Source organism: Scyliorhinus canicula, chromosome 4, assembly GCF_902713615.1.
Source record: "Scyliorhinus canicula chromosome 4, sScyCan1.1, whole genome shotgun sequence".
NCBI classification, from domain to species: Eukaryota; Metazoa; Chordata; class Chondrichthyes; order Carcharhiniformes; family Scyliorhinidae; genus Scyliorhinus; species Scyliorhinus canicula.
The window spans coordinates 91,020,621-91,040,518 of NC_052149.1; the positions used below are offsets into that span (position 1 = coordinate 91,020,621).

A 19,898-nucleotide genomic window follows, 5' to 3' on the forward strand; every position below is an offset into this window, starting at 1 on the left:
GCCGCTCTGGCGCTGGCTGCCGAGTTCTCTGGCGCTGTTTTTTTGGCGGGGGCGGGGATCGCGCCTCGCCGGTCGGAGGCCGTTAGCAGTGGCTCTCCCCCCCCCCCCCCCCCCCCCCCAGCGATTCTCCGGGTCCCGATGGGCGAGTGGCCACACGTTTTCGGCCTGTCCATACCGGCGGGACCTGGCTTGGAGGGTGGTTAGCGGGGTTCTCAGGGGGGCGCGGGGGGATCCGGTCCCGGGGAGGGTGCCCCCACGGTGGCCCGGCCCTCGATCGGGGCCCACCGAGGCTGGAGTGGTTCACGCCGCTCTTTGGCGCCAATACGGCCCAGCCCGCCGATTGCGGGAGAATCCCGCCCAGAGACTTAGAGAAGTGTAAGGAGGAAATTCCTGAACTTTAGCGTCTAGGCAACTGAAGACATGGGGCGCGATTTTCCAGAAAGATTTCCAAGTGCTTTATCAAGCGGGATTTTCCGCGGGTTTCCCAGCGAGGCCGGCAACACTATTCAACGTTAATTGGTCCACTTGACGAGGCCTCACGGGCTTCCTGCCCCGAAAGCCGTCTCGCCAGGTGATTCGCCGGGACTGTTGCCAGCCCCCCGCTAACAACATCGAGCTGCACTTATGCTGCACTTGCTCAGCCAACCCCATCCAGCTCGCAACAATGGCACCAAGGGAACCAGCCCCAAGATTCAGGGATGCTGACCTGGGGAGGCTCCTGGACACAGTGGAGGCCAGGAGGGATGTCCTATTCCCTCGAGGGTCCAAGAGGGTGAGCCATAAGGCAGCCAGTGTTGCCTGGGAAGAGGTGGCGGCAGCAGTTTGACCAGGAGGACTGGTCTCCAGTGTTGGAAGAAGGTGAACGACCTACACCAGGCAGCCAGAGTGAGTATTCACCAACGTTCCAACCCCCCCAACCCCCCAAGGGAGCATCCCCACAGGCGACCCCCAACCCTCTCTCCCTCCACCCACCCCTTCAACCCTCCCTCCACCAACCTTTTCACCCCTCCCTCCACCCACCCCTTCACCCCTCCCTCCACCCACCCCTTCAACCCTCCCTCCACTCTAAACCTCCCTTCACACCCCCTCCCACAACTGGGAACCACGTGTGTAGTTAATGATGACCTCTCTGTCCCCACAGGAAAAGCTGTCCTATAATTAGCAGGAGAGGGCCCAGACTAATGGTGGGGTGCTGGACTTGACAATCCTCACCTCCTTCGAGGAGCGGGCCCTGGAGGTGACTGGTGAGGCTGAAGACCAGACGGTCACCAACGCGGAGGCTGGCAGAGGTGAGGGACCACCAGGCTCCACTCGCAGCACCTGTTAAATGTGAGCAGTGATTGTCTTACTGACTGACCCATCCCTCCCACTGACCACATGTCCATTCTCCCACAGGTCCTGCAGCCGACGGCACTGGCCAATCCCGGGCGGCACTCTCTCCTGACTCCGGGTAGAACACCTCGGAGGAGAACTCCGACGATGCAACTGTCATAGTCGCGTCACAGCTGTCATCCCCACTCTCCACCAGAGCAGATACACGCACCTCGGTGGGGCATGTTAGTGGTCAGGCTTCGGGGGCACAGTCTGGTGAGAACTGCTGCTGATGTACATCTGGTGGAGGCAGGAATCCCCAGGCAAGGCAGCAGTCAGAGGGCTGCTAGATCCCTGAATCCAGCTGGGTCCCAGCCTGATGTTGAGCCTCTGGTACAGGATTACCCGAGGCTGATGGGAACGATAGGGAACGTTCAGAGGAAGATGTCAGCATTGCTCCAGCAAATCCATAGCCGATTGGAGGAGTCCAAGACGCTACGGGTGCAGGACATGGTGCCGGCAATGAGTGGCACCGAGGCCAACACTGCTAGGGTGGCAACTGCAGTGGAGAACCTGTGCACGACGTCGGTACCATGAGTGAAGGTGTCCAAGGCATTGCGCAGTCGGTGACGGCCATAGCTGAGGGTCTCGGCAGTATGTCTGCCTCTCTGGGGGATGTCACCCAGTATTGGGGTTCTGCGGGACATGTCCCGCTCTCAGATGGAGCTTGTCCCAGTCGCAGGTGGGCATTGCCGAGGCGCTGCAGAGCATGTCCCAGTTTCTGAGGAGCATTGCCGAGGGTGTCGACATAATGGTGCGGACCATGGGGAACCGCCAGAGCTGGCAGAGCCAGATGATGCGGGGGCACCATCGGGAGGGTGGGGAATTATCAAACACAATAAACACCTTTGTGCACAACTAGTATCCAGCACAAGATGGCGCCGGAGCTTGGCGACTCTCTGCGAGCTCTCCCTAACGGATCCCCTTTTTACTTATCTTACAATCATTCTAATCTTTTCAAATTTAATTCTAAGACTTACCTTGTGTTGCCCTATTATGTATTTTCTTTTATTTCCTTTTCTTTTCATGTACTTAATGATCTGTTGAGCTGCTCGCAGAAAAATATTTTTCATTGTACCTTGGTACACGCGACAATAAACAAAATCCAAAATCCAGTATGCTGCCTCTGTGACCTTCTTCCGCAATGTGAGCCGAGCTCTGAACCCATGGCCTATCTCTCCAGGCATCTCCTCTTCCTGTGGCACCCACCCACACTTCGGCCGTGAACATGCCCCCGGAGCTGTGTCCCATCCCCTGGGTGTTTGGATGTTGGCTGTTGCGTGTGTGGTGTTGCCTCCCGCAGTGTTCAGGCACAGTGTCCGGGCATCAAGGTGTGATTGGGATGCTAGGCAATGACTCCCATCATGCTACATGGCCCGCCCACCCATAGGAATCCACTTGGATTGTGTGAAGTAAATGCTCACTTAACCATGATTGCAATTTCCCTATTAGCGATAGCCTTCAGCACGCGGCCAGAAGCCTCGACAGTTGGTGGGGGTTATGGGTAGTCGGTGGGGCAGACAGGCAGGGACAAGGATTGCTCCCGGAACAGGTATACACCATTGGCATGGTGGTGCCGTGAGCAGTTGGCCCCCGGTTGCCCGCCCCAGCGCATCCTCCGATAATGGCCCATCCCTGCAGAAGGTACCCCCACCCCCAACCGAGGGTCGCTCACCCCCCACAAGCACTGGGGTGGCAAGCCCAGCATCCCCGGGCTCATTGCCTATGAGCAAAGATGGCCACTTTCCTCCTCGGCTCCCCACAGAAGCCTTCCGCCAAGCTCACGTTTTTCAAAAGGAGTACTAATCGGCGCCAGTGTGACCACTTGCTGGGGAGGCCACTGAATGACGGGAGGCCATTGGATATGGGGTGGCTGAAATGGTGATAATTGGTTTCTCGCCTCACTATGGCAAGATTTTGCCTGCAGGAGCAGATCGGTTGCATCACAAACTGTTTGCCGCCTGGCGCAGTCCTCGTTTGTGGCCTCTCCCGCTATTCACCGGCCTCGGTTTGCTTGAGCAAGAGTGTAACAAGGTCGGAGAATCGCATCCTAAATGTCATTGGATAGCGGCAGGGAACTCGCCAGCAGGACTGGCGGGAAACTCCCTGAAAAACCCACCACAAATGAAGTTAGAATTGTGCCCATGAATTTAAAAATTCAGGTGTTACTTGACCGGGAGCCGAAGTAAGTCAACAAGTACAGGAGTGAGAGGGATACAGGACGTAGTGTGAATAAAGATATGGGCAGCAAAGCTTTAGATGACCTCAAGTTGTAGAGGCTGGAATGTGAAAGGCCAGCCCAGAATGTATTGGAATAGTCATTCCTAAAGGTAACAAAGGCATGACTGAGGATGAGAGCAGCAGCTGAGCTCAGACAGGGGCAAAATTGGGTGATGTTCCGAGGTGGGAATGGGCAGTCTTAGTGATGGTGCAGACATGTGATGGAAGCTTATCTCAGGGTCAAATATGATACTAAGGGTGGAATCTTACCATATTTTTTCAAAGTGTCAGTTCCGGTGAGAAAACCAAGCAAATTCCCACCAGCACCGAAGGGAAGATTCATCATATATTCGGCCTCTTTCATAATTCTTTCCTGCGTGATTTACACCGCGCCCCGGGCAATGTGTCTCTCATATGGTCGCAGCGAGAAAAGCCTTGGGAGGGATTCTTCCTTCTGGAGACTAAGTCCCCACGCCCGCCGGAAAATGGGCGGGAAACACTACGCACTTTGTCCGAGAAAGTCCGGGGCGATTCTCCGTCTTCAACAGGGCTAGCAGGGCTCCGGCTGCCGGCGGGGCCCTGCAGTTACACCTGCGCGGCCGTGCATGCACACAGCGGCCGGCCGCGGGTACGTGCATGCATGCGACGGCCGTCATCGCGCCGGCCCCCGCACAACATGGCACCACCCTACAGGCGCCCGGCGTGGAGGAACATAGGCCCCCCTCCCGGAGTGAGCGCGCCTGCCGATCGGTAGTCACCGATTGCGGGCCTGGCCACCATGGAGGCCGTCCCCACCGGAGTCGGATCTCCCACCCACCATAAGGACGGCCTTCACAGCCAGAATGCCTAGGTCCTGCTGGGTGGGACCACATGTGAACCACGCCAGCGGGACTCGGCAGAACTCAGCGAGCACTCGGCCTGTCGAGCGCTGAGAAGAGCCCGCGGTGGCCGCTTTCAACGGCCCCCGACTGGCGCCGCGTCGATCGTGCACGTGCAACTGCCGGTAATTCTCCGGTCGCCGGAGAATCGTGTGCCGGCGTGGGAGCCTATTTTGGGTAATTCTCCGCCCCCTGCGCCGAGTGCGATTCAGTGCAGAGGGTTGGAGAATCCCACCCCTATCTCTGTTAACAGTGGGACGCTCCTTTTAAACATCTCCCCAGCACTTGTTTCAGTCACATCGGGGGGCGCAGTGGCTGCCAGGAAGAATACACCATGCTTTCCAGAGGGAGCCCTCAGCAAACTTCTCGATGGGGTCGAGACCCTATCTACCGACGAATAGACAGACGTCCAGCCAGCGAAGCAACCAACCCCACCTGGGAGGCTGTGGACATGATTATGAGCATCAACTCACTCCATATGACGATTGGGCTACAGTGCAGTAAGAAGATCAATGATCGTCTTCATGCAGCCAAGAGAAGTCCGCTTCCTCATCACTCCCTCAGCACACCTTAACACAGCCCTCACACCTCCATGGCGATCTGACTCCCACCCACCTCGTGGGGGTCACAGCACTTGTCATATGTTGCCCCCCCCCTAGTCCCCCAGTAACTCCATTACCCTCAAATGTCCACTTCCACAAACCTCCCATGTAGGCCACACTTCATCCCCATCTGACATGGCACGATGCCCACCGACACTCTCCCTATCTGTCTTATTGCAGGACGAACTCGAGCACAATAGATCCAAGCAGGCACAGCCAGAGTGAAGCTGGAGTTCGACCCTAACCCCATTTGAGGAATGAGTCCTTGAGCTTGCTGGTGAGGAGCAAGACCCTGTTCCTGTATAGAGGGTGTGGTCGGGGCCAAAGGCACAAGTGAGAACCCGCAATACATCTAACCATAGCGCAAACCTCACATGAATGGCATTTTTCCGATCAGTGTTCCCCTGTCCTCCACTAATGCCATCCTCCGATAATTGCAGGTCAATCAGCAGAGTAGCCCGGAACATCCTCCTGGCCCCCATGGACCTGAGCAATTCTGAAGAAGACATCTCAGAGACAAGTATTGAAGAGGTGTCACACCTGTCACACATGTCACTCAGCCACCACCATATGCTCATACCTCGGTGGGATTAAGCAGTAGGCACCTCATATGATGATCCACAGCAGGAGGAGGCCGGGATGTCCTAGGGATCGAGTACTTGGAGGGATGCCAGAGCCCAGGGCTTTGCTAAGCTCCAGGCCAATGACATACACCTGGGTACAGTCATCCCAAAGCTGCTGGAACTGCAAAGGCAGAGTCACGAGAATCAGGAAGAGGTAACAGCATCTCTCCTCAGACTGCAAGGCCAAATGAAGGAGCCCCATCGTCCTCTATCCGATGAGATAGTGCAACCAGTCCGACACAATGAGACTAACACTGCGATGGTGGGGTCTGCAGTGGAGATCTTGGTACAGAAGGTGCAGCCCATTGCGAGGGATGTCGACTCCATAGTCCAGCTCATGACCTTCATGACTGGGGCCATAAGCCTCCCTGGTACTGGGCTTCAACTGCATGGTGCAGGCACAAGTGAGAATCCACGGGCATCAGTGTCAGAGGATGGTGGGGCTTCTGAATCCTACTCTAGCTGCCCCTCTATCCCAGGACATCCAAAGAGAAGATGATTGGCAGGAGGGCAGCCCGGTGCCTTCCATCCCGGAGACTATGGGGGGTGTCCAGCCCATCTGACACCTTCCTCCCTGTCAGTGACATACTTCCGGCCCTGCACACCGAGGAGAGCAGCACTCCAACACCTGTGCTGTACAAAAGCAGGCCAGGACCCCCAAGCCCCATCCATGGAAGGCTTCCCCTCCAACACCACCACTCAGGCCTCTCATGTGTGACAGCATTCACTAGCTATGAGAATGATATCGACTGAAAACATACAAGAGTCTGTCCACCTTGACAAGAGGTGGCGAAACACATGGGGACCCCTGACCTCAGAGATGTGTCATTCTGCCTCTCTGGGCCCGTAGATCACCCCGTTCAGTTCAGCTCTCTGTCAGGCAGGAATCAGGTTAAATGAGCAGAGCTCTGTCCTCATTGCAAGTCATCATGATTCTTTTGCAGTGTCCGGTCTTCGATTTAGCACCCTGCCCCTGAATGGAGCAACCATGTTGATGACCTCCTGCAGGCCCAAGCGTAGTGAGAAGGTGTGAGACCACACCTTTGGGCAAGGTCTTCACACCCTAGTCCTGGTTGTCAATGGGAGCTTCCCTAGCCCTGTGCCCCATTCAGGCCCTGACCACCACCTGAGGCCCTTCCTCCATCTCCGTGGGTTGCCCATCACCGCCCTACTCAAACATCCTCCTCATCCGAGGAGATGTGGCACACCTCCATCTACTCCTGTTCCAGCTGCTCTCCCCACTCTGTCCACTCTCGTACCAGCCTCCCCGAACAGACACCGGAATGTGGTGACTAGGGGCTTTTCATAGTAACTTCATTTGAAGCCTACTTCTGACAATAAGCAATTTTCATTTCATTTCACTGCAGTGCTAGGTTGTGCAGAGCACAGCAGACCACTATCATGTAGGATTCCTTTGGTGGCTGTATTGGCATGCCCTCCTGTCTGGTCCAGGGAGTGGAACAGCACCTTGCGCACTCCAATTGCCTGCTCGACCAGCGCACGTGTTTACACATGAACCTTGTAGCGAGTCTCCGCAGGTGTTTGTGGCCTCCGCACTGGTGGCATCAGCCACCTCCTGAGTGGGTACCCTTTATCCCCGAGGATCCATCCTCCAGCTGCTGCTCTTTCTCAAAAATGGGCTGGAATCTGCGAGTGACCCAAGATGTAACTGACAGCTTCCCAGGAAACGGGTACACACCTGTATGATGCACATTGCGTGGTCACAGACGAGCTGGACATTGACGGTGTTGATATCCCTTTTAGTTCAAAAATGGTGCCCCATGCCGCCCTGGAGAATGTTGAGTCACGTGGGTTCAGTTAATGAGACCCTGCACCTGGGGAATGCATACTATGCAGGTGAGGCCCATGGCACTGACGTCCTGGCATGCCTGGTCCCAGTCCAAGTTGATGTACATGTGGGTCCTCACAAATAGTGCATCTGTGACCTCCCTTATGCACTTGTGCACTGCTGACTATATGTCACACAGGTCACTCATGCAGTCCTGAAACAAGCCTTGACATAGAAACGCAGAACAGGAGAAACGTTCAGGGCCACAGGAAATGGGTGACCTCCCAGTCCATGTGGTGCCAACTCTTGTATCACCTGGCATAGGTCATCCTCTGTCCCCCGGGACAGGTGCAATCTTTTCCAGCACTGGACCTCTGACTTCTGGAGGTAGGAAGTTCTACGATGGAAGACCTGTGGCCAGTAGTGTCTCCTTCACGGTTCTGCCATCTGTTGCCCTGCTCCTGGAAGATCAATGGGCCCTGTCTCCCCTTCTGCTGCAGGGTGCTGTTCCTGGCCCCATGCAGCGGCACATCAATTGCAGGTCAAAGGAATTGCCAGCTCGACTGGCTCCATGATTCTCCAGAATCAAAAACTGAAAGTAAGAGAACATCAAAATGAGCAATGAGGAGTCCTGACAACGCCCAGGCCCTCAGCGCTCTCAGGATCTGGAACATCCGCCCATCCGCATGCCCCTATGTGAGCACCTTTCCACTGAGCTCACTCCCTCCCCGTCACACAATTACCCACAGTTGCCCCTCTCAACTCCACCTGAATGAAGCACTTTGACCCTTGAGACCCACAGCAATCCATGTGCTCCCCCCGCCCCCCCCCCCCCCCCCCCCCCCCCCCCCCCCCCCGCCCAAGGGAGTCAACTTCACCCTTAGAGTGCACTCTCATTCCCCAAGCTCTCAAGGGTTGCAGATCCAACTTGAACAGCAAGCCACCCACACACAAATTCCTGACTGCCTGGCCTCCAGAACCAGTGGCCTTGAACTTCCAAAAAGTTCATGTCCTCTGGATTCGGAGTGCTGCCTGAGTTTGGGGGTCCTCCATCCTCTGACCTCATAGACAGCCCTTGTCAGAGTCCCCCTGCCCATGCAGCTTGGTATCCAATGGGACCCTGCTTGGGACCTCACAGTTGCCCCTGTGCTGAGTCTGTGGATTCACCACCTTCCATCCACTTTCCAGCTGCCACTCTGGAAAGGCAATCGCTCAGCAGGTATATCATCACAACCCAGCAAGGAGAACACGGGAAGCACCTCCTGAATATCAGCTGCCAGGTCCCTTTAAATCACGAGGCTCACAGCCACGAAGAGCCGCTAAGGCTTGTGAGTGACCCCATCCCCCCCAAGACAGAACCAACCCTCCAGCCACAGGTTTAACTTATCTGGGTACCCCATGCCATCTCTGGTGGCCCCTATACAACTGGCACCCTGCAGAATGATGGTGACTTGAGCACTCACCTCCAATAAGTGAAGTTGCCAGGTTCTCACTTTTATACAGCTGTTGTAAATCGCGCCGGCGTGACCAATGCATATTCAGCGATGACTGAGTCCCAGCGGGAGGGCTCGCTAATGATATGCTAATGCATTTAAATGAGATTCCTGACCTTCCGTGGTGGATTTCTTGCTATGCCTCCGGCGAGAGGCCTGGAAATATTGGAAAACGCGATCTCGCTGGTGAGAATCACGTTTCCCCATTCTTGCCGTATTTTCCACCCACTTCACCGTTCTGCTGTTGGCGAGATTCTACCCCAAGACTGCGAAGAGCCTGGTAGCAAGGGAGGGGGATGGAGTTGGTAGTTATGCAACAAAGTTTGAAGCAGGAACTGAAGAAAATACCTTCAGTCTTCCCAATATTGAATTGAAGGAAACGTGTCCTCAACCAGCACTGGACATGAGATAAGGGCTGGTTTAGCTCACTGAGCTAAATCGCTGGCTTTTAAAGCAGACCAAGCAGGCCAGCAGCACGGTTCGATTCCCGTACCAGCCTCCCCGGACAGGCGCCGGAATATGGCGACTAGGGGCTTTTCACAGTAACTTCATTGAAGCCTACTCGTGACAATAAGCGATTTTCATTTCATTTCATTTCATAAGCAATCTGATAATTTAGCAACAGTGGAGGAGTCAAGAGAGGTGGTGGTGAAGTGAAAATTAATGTTGTGCTTTTGAATAAAGTCACCCAGGGGCAACATTTAGATGAGAAATCAGAGCGGGCCAAGAACTTGGTCTCTGGACAATCAATTACTGATAAATCTTTTTAAAATAAAATTGTTTGTCTCTTACTTGTTATTTGTTCTTTTATCTTGTCATCTCCAGGTATACCATTGGCATCCAAAGCATGTGCTTTTATAGTATACCAAACACCTGGGTCCAGGTTAGTGAATGCTGTATTGGTCGAGGTTATGGTCTTTTTAATCTTGTTGCCTGCAGCATCTGACCTGATGATAATGAAGCTGTATTTCACTGCTTGGGGCACAGGCTCCAAACTGACCATTATCGTCTTGAAATCTGGTGAAGATGAATGGATGACGGGGGCAGCTAAAACTGTAACAGAATTTGAATTAATAGACAATTCTAATCATTATAGAATTGAAAACCTGGCATTAGAGGCAACTGATTAAATAGTACCTTGAAAAATACTCTTCAATTAATGAAGAAAGTAATTTTAAGCTGTCATGAGGTCTTTCCATTTCCAATAGTTTGCTCTAAGTATCTCACTCCACTTCCTTATTATACACGTTTACAATTAAATGATCATTTTAAAAATTAAGTGCATTGAACTTATGAGCCACATGATTGCGTAATTAAATTATTTTATGTATATATAGTAAAGAAATTGATTACTATGAACCTGTATTCTTTAAAATGTCTATTAGAGTTTCAAATTCAAACTAATTTTGTTCCATTTTTACAATATAAGCTCCTTAAAAAAAGTCAACTTCCACTGAAATAATTTGAAATTTAATTGTCAAATGGGCCACATTTAAACTCTGTGTATATGAATGGATTTATGAATATTTTAAAATCAAGTCCGTGTTAAGTTTTCATGTTGTTATAAAGATGACCTCAGATTACATTGTGTGGAAGCTTGTATATTTGCTTTTGTCCAGAACCCCTGTTGAGTTGACACTTTCTCATTTCACCATACTTGAGGTTCTTTGAACATACCTGTTCTCGTTTCTATAGGTTGTGATGATTGACTGTTTCCTCCAACGTTAGAAGATTGTACAGAGATGGTATATAAAGTATACGGCTGCAACCCTGTCAAGGTCCCAGATGAATCGTTGACAGTGGTTTCAATGATTGAACTACCAGCTTTTGCTTTCAAGACATAGCGAGTGGCTTTGGGAACTGCTGACCAATTCACGGTAATGCTACTGCTGGTCTTTGAATAAGCATTTATATCTAAAGGGACATCAGGAGCTATAAAACAAAGTCACAATTAACTCACAATGTGTCTTCTCCAAAATAATCGGCAATATAAATAGTAAATAGTATTTCATTTTTAATAATAAGCTTGCCTCAATTTAATTAAGACTATTTTTGCAATAATCTGCATCATTTTAATATTGACTGACTGTCGTCCTCTACCAGTGATTACAGGAGCCAGCAACCATTGAACTGCTTACAGTTCACCCACCTTAATGCTGAAACAACAGCTAATATTAGACTATACATAATCAGTGATTTTCTGACGTTTTGCTCCCAGCAGCAAGTCTCACCCATTGAAATTACACATTGGAATTTAGCCATTCGCTGCTCACTATTTCTGACTATTTGGTCTAAAAGCCTTGCACAGTAGATGTTGATTTTTCTGATTGCTTTAGAGGGCACGTCATTCAGACGTTTAAAGTTGAAAAACTCAGATAATTAAGGTCATCTAGTTAAACTGATGTGGCACGAGGGATTTCAGTTATGTGAAGAGAATAGAGAAGCTGGGAGTGTTCACCTTAATTTTCTTTTCTTTTTATTGCTCGCCTTAGAGCAGAGGAGGCTAAGTGGGGATTCAATAGAGGTGTTCAAAATTACGAGGGGTTTTGATAGGGTATGTAAGAGGAAACCATTTCCACTTGCAGGAGAGTAACTAGAGAACACAAGTTTAAAATAGTAGGCAAAAGGAAATGGGGAGATGAGGAGAAGTTTATTTTATGCATAGTGTTGCTGTGATCTGGGAAGCATTTCCTGAAAGGGTGGTCGTGGCAGATTCATGGAAGCTTTCAGCAGGCAATTGGGTTTTTACTTTGAAAGGAAACAGTTATAGGACTTTAGGAAAAGGCTGGGTAGTTGAACTAATTGGCTAGTTCTTTGAAAGCTTTGAGACAAGCATGATGGGCCAAATGTGCTTCGGTGCTGTGTGATTCTATGATTCCAGGAACAACAAACAAGAGGCAGTCATGGGGAGAGAGGTGTGCTTGAGGGGAAGATGTTATCTATGTGATGCTGGTCATGAAATTTTAACTCATTGTTAAATATTTGCAGAGCACCAAGAGGAGGCCCTCGTTCTTCTTTGACATGTGTCACTTGGATCTTATACTTTCACTTTAGAGGGAAGCCAAGACCTTGGTGCTGCATCTCATCTGAAGGCAGCACGTCCAAGAGTGCAGCATCCCCTCAGTACTGCATTGGTGTCAGCCTGGATCGGATGTTCAAGCATCAGGAGTGGGATTTGATTCCTTGACTTTACCAACTGAGACAGGGCTCATAATTGCAGCTAGTATGAAGAAAGCATAGTAGCAATTATACATAATTGCAAGTTTAAAAATTCCAAATGGTCTATTCGAGCGGTTACATTAGTCCTTTAAGTATCATCTAAAATTAAAGAGAGGGAAATTCAACAAAATCAATGAAGGATTTAATCATCAGTATCTTACGGTATAAAGTCATTGTCTAGAAATTACTATTTGCCATATAAATAGGCAAAATTTTAATATATTTTAATTGCATTCACCGTTCTGCAATTCTAGCAAAGTTACTAATTTGTTTAAAATAATCAGATTGATACCTTTATTAAATAAAGGGAACAGATGAATTTCACGCCAACATATTATTGTCTCCGACATAAACATCGCAACACTTAGGGCGCGATTCTCTGTCAGCGTTGCGCTCAACGGAGAGCGTAACGGAGCCGGAGAATCTAAGGAAAGGCCTCCAGCGAGCCTCCTGATAGCCTCCGCACCTCACGAGATTCTCCAGAGTCCCACGAGACATCGGGGTCGGAGCCCCGCCCAAAATGGGCAGGACCGAATGTCTCTCGCGCAAGTAGGTTGTAAATCTACTTACGACCTACCTGCCCGGGATCCAACGGCCTCCTTCGATTCAGCGGCCGGGCGCCGATCAGTGCTGGTCCACACAAATGTGGACCAGGCCATGCAGCACCCAGGATGTTTCCTGGGCCATCGAGACCCCTGGGTATTCGGGGTAAGTGCAAGGTGGCCCCCTGGCCCTCCCCCTGGAACATGGCCACCTTGGCACTGCCAGGACGGCAGCTTGGCACTGCCACCCTGACACTGCCAAGGTGCCCAGATGATACTGCCAAGCCAGCAAAAGCACTTCCTGGGTGCCAGGGTGGCAGTGCAAGGGTGCCCAAGTTCCAGGGTGGCATTGCAAAGGGTCAGGGGGCGAGGGGGACCCATGCCCATGAAATGAGGGTGGAGGGGGGTTTGAAGGGTGGGGGAGTGCAGGGCAGGTACGTAGGGGTCTCCGGGAGGTTGGAGGGGTGATGGGTGAGGGTCCCAGAGGGAGGGGGTGATGGAAGGGGGCATGGGGGCCTAAAGAGGGGGGACCATAGCGGGGTGTCCTTACTTGTGGGGTGTAGGGTAGTGTTCATATGTGTTGGGGGTGAGATTGCCATGGGTGGGGGTGTGGGGGACCCACAAGCTCACTTAGAAATCAGGCCACCCTTTCAGCTCCCCAGTGCTAAAAGAAATTCAAAGGGCGAGGTTCTCTGGCCGTGTTCTCCGTGGCTTGCCCATGGAGTTCTTGCAGTGGGCGGGGCAGGAGAATACAAGCCTCTCCAGGAGGGTTTAAACTAATTTGGCAGGAGAATGGGAACCGGATTTGTCGTCAGCAACTAAGGTAGCCAATGTTCAGGACGTCAAAGCGTGTAGTGAGGCAGTGGGGAAGGTAACACTGACAAAGGAGAGTACTTGCAGGCATGGAGATGGGTTGAAGTGTGTATACTTGAACGCAAGAAGCATCAGGAATAAGGTGGGTGAACTTAAGGCATGGATCGGTACTTGGGACTACGATGTGGTGGCCAAGATGGAAACTTGGATAGAAGAGGGGCAGAAATGGTTGTTGGAGGCTCCTGGTTATAGATGTTTCAATAAGATTAGGGAGGGTGGTAAAAGAGGTGGGGGGTGGCATTGTTAATTAGAGATAATATAACAGCTGCAGAAAGGCAGTTCGAGGAGGATCTGCCTACTGAGGTAGTATGGGTTGATGTCAGAAATAGAAAAGGAGAAGTCTCCTTGTTGGGAGTTTTCTATAGGCCCTCCAATAGCAGCAGAGATGTGGAGGAACAGATTGGGAAACAGATTTTGGAAAGGTGCAGAAGTCATAGGGTAGTAGTCATGGGTGACTTCAACTTCCCAAATATTGAGTTGAAACTCTTTAGATCAAATAGTTTGGATGGGATGGTGTTTGTGCAGTGTGTTCATGAAGCTTTTCTAACACAGTATGTAGATTGTCCGACCAGAGGGGAGGCCATATTGGATTTGTAACTTGGTAATGAACCAGGGCAAGTGATAGATTTGTTAGTGGGAGAGCATTTTGGAGATAGTGACCACAATTCTGTGACTTTCACTTTAGTAATGGAGAGGGATAGGTGTGTGCAACAGGGCAAGGTTTACAATTGGGGGAAGGGTAAATACGATGCTGTCAGACAAGAACTGAAGTGCATAAGTTGGGAACATAGGCTGTCATGAAAGGACACAATTGAAATGTGGAACTTGTTCAAGGAACAGATACTACGTGTCCTTGATATGTATGTCCCTGTCAGGCAGGGAAGAGATGGTCAAGTGAGGGAACCATGGTTGACAAGAGAGGTTGAATGTCTTGTTAAAAGGAGACTTCTGTAAGACTGAGGAAACAAGGTTCAGACAGGGCTTTGGAGGGATACAAGATAGCCAGGAGGAACTGAAGAAATGGATTAGAAGAGCTAAGTGGGGGCATGAAAAATCTTTGGCGGGTAGGATCAAGGAAAACCCCAAGGCCTTTTACACATATGTGAGAAATATGAGAATGACTAGAGCGAGGGTAGGTCCGATCAAGGACAGTAGCGGCAGATTGTGTATCGAGTCTGAAGAGATAGGAGAGGTCTTGAACGAGTGCTTTTCTTCAGTATTTATGAATGTGAGGGGCCATATTGTTGGAGAGGACAGTGTGAAACAGACTGGTAAGCTCGAGGAGATACTTGTTAGGAAGGAAGATGTGTTGGGCATTTTGAAAAACTTGAGGATAGTCACGTCCCCCGAGCCTGACGGGATATATCCAAGGATTCTATGGGCAGCAAGAGATGAAATTGCAGAGCCGTTGGCAATGATCTTTTTGCAGATGATACGAAGATTGGTGGTGTTGTGGATAGTGAGGAGGGCTGTTGTCGGCTTCAAAGAGACATAGATAGAATGCAGAGCTGGGCTGAGAAGTGGCAGATGGAGTTTAACCCTGAAAAGTGTGAGGTTGTCCATTTTGGAAGGACAAATATGAATGCGGAATACAGGATTAACGGTAGGGTTCTTGGTAATGTGGAGGAGCAGAGAGATCTTGGAGTCTATGTTCATAGATCTTTGAAAGTTGCCACTCAAGTCGATTGAATTTAAGAGCCGTGCGGTGATGATGCAGCTGTACAAAACCTTGGTACGGCCACATTTGGAGTACTGTGTGCAGTTCTGGTCGTCTCATTTTAGGAAGGACGTGGAAGCTTTGGAAAAGGTGCAAAGGAGATTTACCATGATGTTGCCTGGAATGGAGAGTAGGTCCTACGAGGAAAGGTTTCAGGTGCTAGGCCTTTTCTCATTAGAATGGAGAAGGATGAGGGGAGACTTGATAGAGGTTTATAAGATGATCAGGGGAGTAGATAGAGTAGACAGTCAGGGACTTTTCCCCGGGTGGAACAAACCATTACAAGGGGACATAAATTTAAGGTGAATGGTGGAAGATATAGGCGGGATGTCAGAGGTAGGTTCTTTACCCAGAGAGTAGTGAGGGCATGGAATGCACTGCCTGTGGAAGTAGTTGAGTCGGAAACATTAGGGACCTTCAAGCGGCTATTGGATAGGTACATGGATTACAGTAGAATGATGGAGTGTAGATTAATTTGTTCTTAATCTAGGACAAAAGTTCGGCACAACATTGTGGGCCGAAGGGCCTGATCTTTGCTGTATTTTCTATGTTCTAATACAGCCCTAAGTGTGGGCTAAACCGGTAAGAAACTCTCCAGGGCCCAAAACATTCAGGTACATAGATGGTGGCATTGTGGTAATGTCACTGGACTAGTAATCCAGAGGCCCTCTTGGGGCAAAGGTTCAAACCCTACCACTGCAGTTGCTGGAATTTGAATTAAGTCAATAAATCTGGATTTAAAAATCCGGTCTCAAAAATCTGGTTCACTAACGCCTGGTCTGGTGTGGCCTACAAGTGTCCACAGACAATGTGGTTGACTCTTAGAAGCCCTCGGAAATGACCTGGCAAGCAAATTCAGTTCATGGGCAAGGGCAACTAATGATTCAAAGGCATGTTGGTAATTTCTCATTATTGGCTCAGCTGTTTATTTTCAGAGAGGTGGTGGAAGGTGCCTTCCAATCGAGGGCATGTAGATCGGGCAACCTCACAATGGGGAGAATGGAAGGTGGGAAGAGGTGTATCCTGTAAACCAGCCCTGCATGGATCCACTAGGCTGTGAGGACCACAGCTACTGCGAGCCTCAGGCCATTCTGTGGAGGGATCCCCCTCTGCAATGATGGCCTTGCCTAGCAGTTGTGGCCGAGTTAGAAATTTGGACAACTTACCTCAGCCATCTACAGTGGCATCACCCACCTCTTCCATTGGCTCCCCATGCGTTCTCTGCACCTCCTGGCTGTGGAGCCCAATTTAAGCAGGGGTGTCATCCTGGAGCTGTATAGAACTTTGGTGAGGCCACAGATGGAGTACAGGGTGCAATTCTCATTGCCACATTGAAGGAAGGATATAATTGCACTGGAGAGGGTGTAGAGAAGATTCACCAGAATGGTGCCTGGGATGGAACATTTTAAGTTATAAAGGGAGGTTGGATAGGCTTGAGTTGTTTTCTCTGGAGCAGAGAAGACAGAGGGACGACCTGATTGAGGTGTACAAGATTATGAGGGGCATGGGCAGGGTGGATAGGGAGCAGCTGTTCCCCTTAGTTGCAGGGTCACTTACGAGGGGCACAAGTTCAAAGTGAGGGGTGGGAGGTTTAGGGAAGATTTGAGGAAAAATGTTTTTAACCAGAGGGTGGCGATGTCTGGAATGCACTGCCTGGGAGGGTGGTCGAGGCGGGATGCCTTGCATCCTTTAAAAAGTACCTGGATGAGTACTTGGCACGTCATAACATTCAAACCTATGGGCCAAGTTCTGGCAAGTGGGATTAGATGGGCAGGTCAGGGCCTTTCACGCATTGGTGCAGACTCGATGGGCTGAAAGGCCTCTTCTGTACAGTTGTATTCTGTGATTCTGTGATTAACTGGATGGGGAACCCAGGACAGCCTCTTAATTGTCCCGCTCCAAAGATATCCTTTAGGGTTCTGCCACCGCCACTTCCGGTTCACAACCTGGAATTCGGCCCATTATCAGGATCGGGACTGTGGAATTAAAATTCAGCCCAAAAGGACAGAAAGAGAGGGGGGGGGGGGGGGGGTGGATTAAGGAAACGAAGAAAAAGAGATAGAAAGTAAAGGCAAAAAAATTGACATTTGCCCATTTTTAAAATCTCCATTAACAATTAACAGCTGATGGAGTGAGACTGTACTTCTGATGGTTAATTTTTAATGCCAGATTTGCAACAATCAATACTTAGCATGTCCTTAAAAGGTTACTTAGGCTGAAATGGGCAGGACTTGTCTTTCTTCAGTGATCTTACTTCGTATTTACTGTGCAAGTACAGAAACGTCACACTGTTCGACCCATTTCCATAGTGAAACAGACAGTGAGATGTTGTTTCCGCAAAGTCTAATTACAGCGCATATCAGGCAGCAATTTTGGGATTTTCACGGTTTAGCCTCATGTTACACCCCGAGCTTTCATGGCAACCCGTGTACAAACACTGGCGGGTGCCAGTCTCCTCGCAGTTACTTTGAGAGGAAGTTATTGTTACCCCTCCGGATTAGGAGCTGTCAAAATGCAGATTTGCAAAACTCACCCGTTGCTTGTTGCGATTGAGCTTCGGCCAGTACGTTGCCGTCCCCGTCCAGAACCTCGACTTTGACATTGTACAGAGTTGCAGGTAACAAGGGGGAGACTGAACCGAGAATGAACCGGTTGTTGAAAATAACGAAGGCTGGTTGTCCCGTAGCTGCATTGGAGGTTGCAGAAAACCTGTAGGAATGTGCACCCACATACCTGCTCCAGCGGGCTGAAATACTCCTGGAGGTCACAGTGTAAATGCTCATGGTGAAATCTACAAAGGAAAATAGGGCAGGTTCATTATGTTTATATAGTGTGGGTGCGAGCTTGTATGGCCGCGTACAGTATATGATTGTGCATCTATGTGTATATAGATACAGTATATCATTATATAGTGTGCATATCATTATATAGGCTCTGTAATATATTGGGTAGAACTTTTTATGACCATATACATTCCCGTATCCTTTTTTTGTCGTTCGAAGTGTTGCTCTTCACAACCAAAGGGACATGTTCCCTCTTGAGGCCTGATCGATAGGTGATCACAACTGTAGTCACAACAAGTAGAAAAGTCATCTCCGAAGGAAGAATTGTCTTACCCGTGCTGGACGAGGAGATCTGGGGGAGGGGGAACAAAAATAACGTTTGAATAAAATAAAGGCGCCGGGTCCATTGTACGTTGAATGCAATTTTCACCTGCACGCCCGGGGATGTTTATCGTAACAAGAGCGGTCAGGGCCAGGGCAGGATTAACCGCAATCTTTCCCCTTCTTTTCCCCTCTGATAGTTTTATTCCGGCACTTTCCTGTCACTCCGATAGATCAGCCACTGGGTAGAAATGTGACCCGAGGAAGGCACGAGTTTTTATCTTGTCACCGGTTTGAGTGTAGGGCAGAAATATCACATTTCTATTTGCCATTTCCCTTTTTGAATCTCTCTATTGATTCAGAGCGCAAGGTTGGGAGACGCTGACAGCTTTTGAAAGAAGCAGTGTTCTAATGTTCAGCATCTCCCCCCACTGCAGAACATTAAGCTCTTTTGTGATAGTCGAGTGTATCAGACGTGCAAATACATCAGCGCTATGCATTCCTATTTTAAAATGATTAACTATTTATGTACGTATATATTTATACATAAATACAATTTAATAACGGAGTTAATTCAATTTGATCGCATTTGAAGGCAGTAATGTGAGAGGCTGGAGAAACGCGACAGTTGGCAAAGTAACTATATTAATGAAAACTTGAAATGTATCTTTTTGAAACGCAGTTGTTGTAACTCACGTTCGCAATGCAGGCTAACAGCACATAAGTCAATCCTCTGATAGCCATTGTTTGATAGGTTTCTCCACCAGCAGACTGTGAGCAGATCTGGGCAAAGGCAGCATGCAGTTTCACTGCAGATAAACAGATTCGAGATGTCACTTTCTATGGAGCTCACTTCCAGCTGCTAAATGCCTATAAATCCTGCTCTCAGACACCGCCTCTTTCATTCCACACTGTCCAATAGGAGATTGCAGGCCCGTGTTTGTGTTCGCGCGAGCTGCTTGCCTGATTTCAATCCGACAACCTTCTCCCAGGGACTGCATGGGCACACCTGGAATTCTGGTGGGAGTCAAATCTGGAAGCTCTGGAGCGAAGTGATGTTTGTAGTTGATGGTTTAAGGCCACCCTTTCTCCAGGCTCACCCAAGCCAATTGTCATGCTTGGCGATAAATTGAACGTCAAACTAACTGATTCAGCAGCTACCACCGTTCGGCTGCTGACCTTCACCAACACCCCCCCCCCCCCCCCCCCCAAAGTCTACACTGCCTCTCTGGTTAAGGATGGTGACAAGGGAAGTCTGTTTTGATTGCTCTCATTTAATCGTTTTTGCACCATTTTCTCCGACTTCATTTTTAGCTGCACTCACTCCATCCATTTGATCTCCCCCCCCCCCCCCCATTACTATCAGCTCTCTAATTCTGTTCCCCCTTTCTCCACTTCTGTTATACCCCGGCTTCCATTTATCTCTGACTCTTCACCTTGGATCTCCACCAATTTAATCTCTCTCTT

At 49.8% G+C, this 19,898-nt stretch overlaps 1 protein-coding gene across 2 annotated transcripts in view; it reads right to left on the reverse strand.

The window, feature by feature from the left end:
- The window catches only part of LOC119964795 (fibronectin type III domain-containing protein 7-like), a 39,325-nt gene extending 19,804 nt beyond the window's left edge, over positions 1-19,521 (reverse strand). For both annotated transcript variants that reach the window (XM_038794790.1, XM_038794791.1), the window contains exons 1-5: positions 19,128-19,521; positions 18,444-18,462; positions 17,861-18,118; positions 10,654-10,908; positions 9,769-10,029 (exon numbers count right to left, since the gene is read on the reverse strand). In XM_038794790.1, coding sequence (XP_038650718.1) covers positions 9,769-10,029; positions 10,654-10,908; positions 17,861-18,118; positions 18,444-18,462; positions 19,128-19,175 — 841 coding nt within the window. In that variant the 5' untranslated portion in view covers positions 19,176-19,521. The remainder of the gene's footprint in view (positions 1-9,768; positions 10,030-10,653; positions 10,909-17,860; positions 18,119-18,443; positions 18,463-19,127) is intronic.
- Between the last annotated feature and the right edge of the window lie 377 nt (positions 19,522-19,898).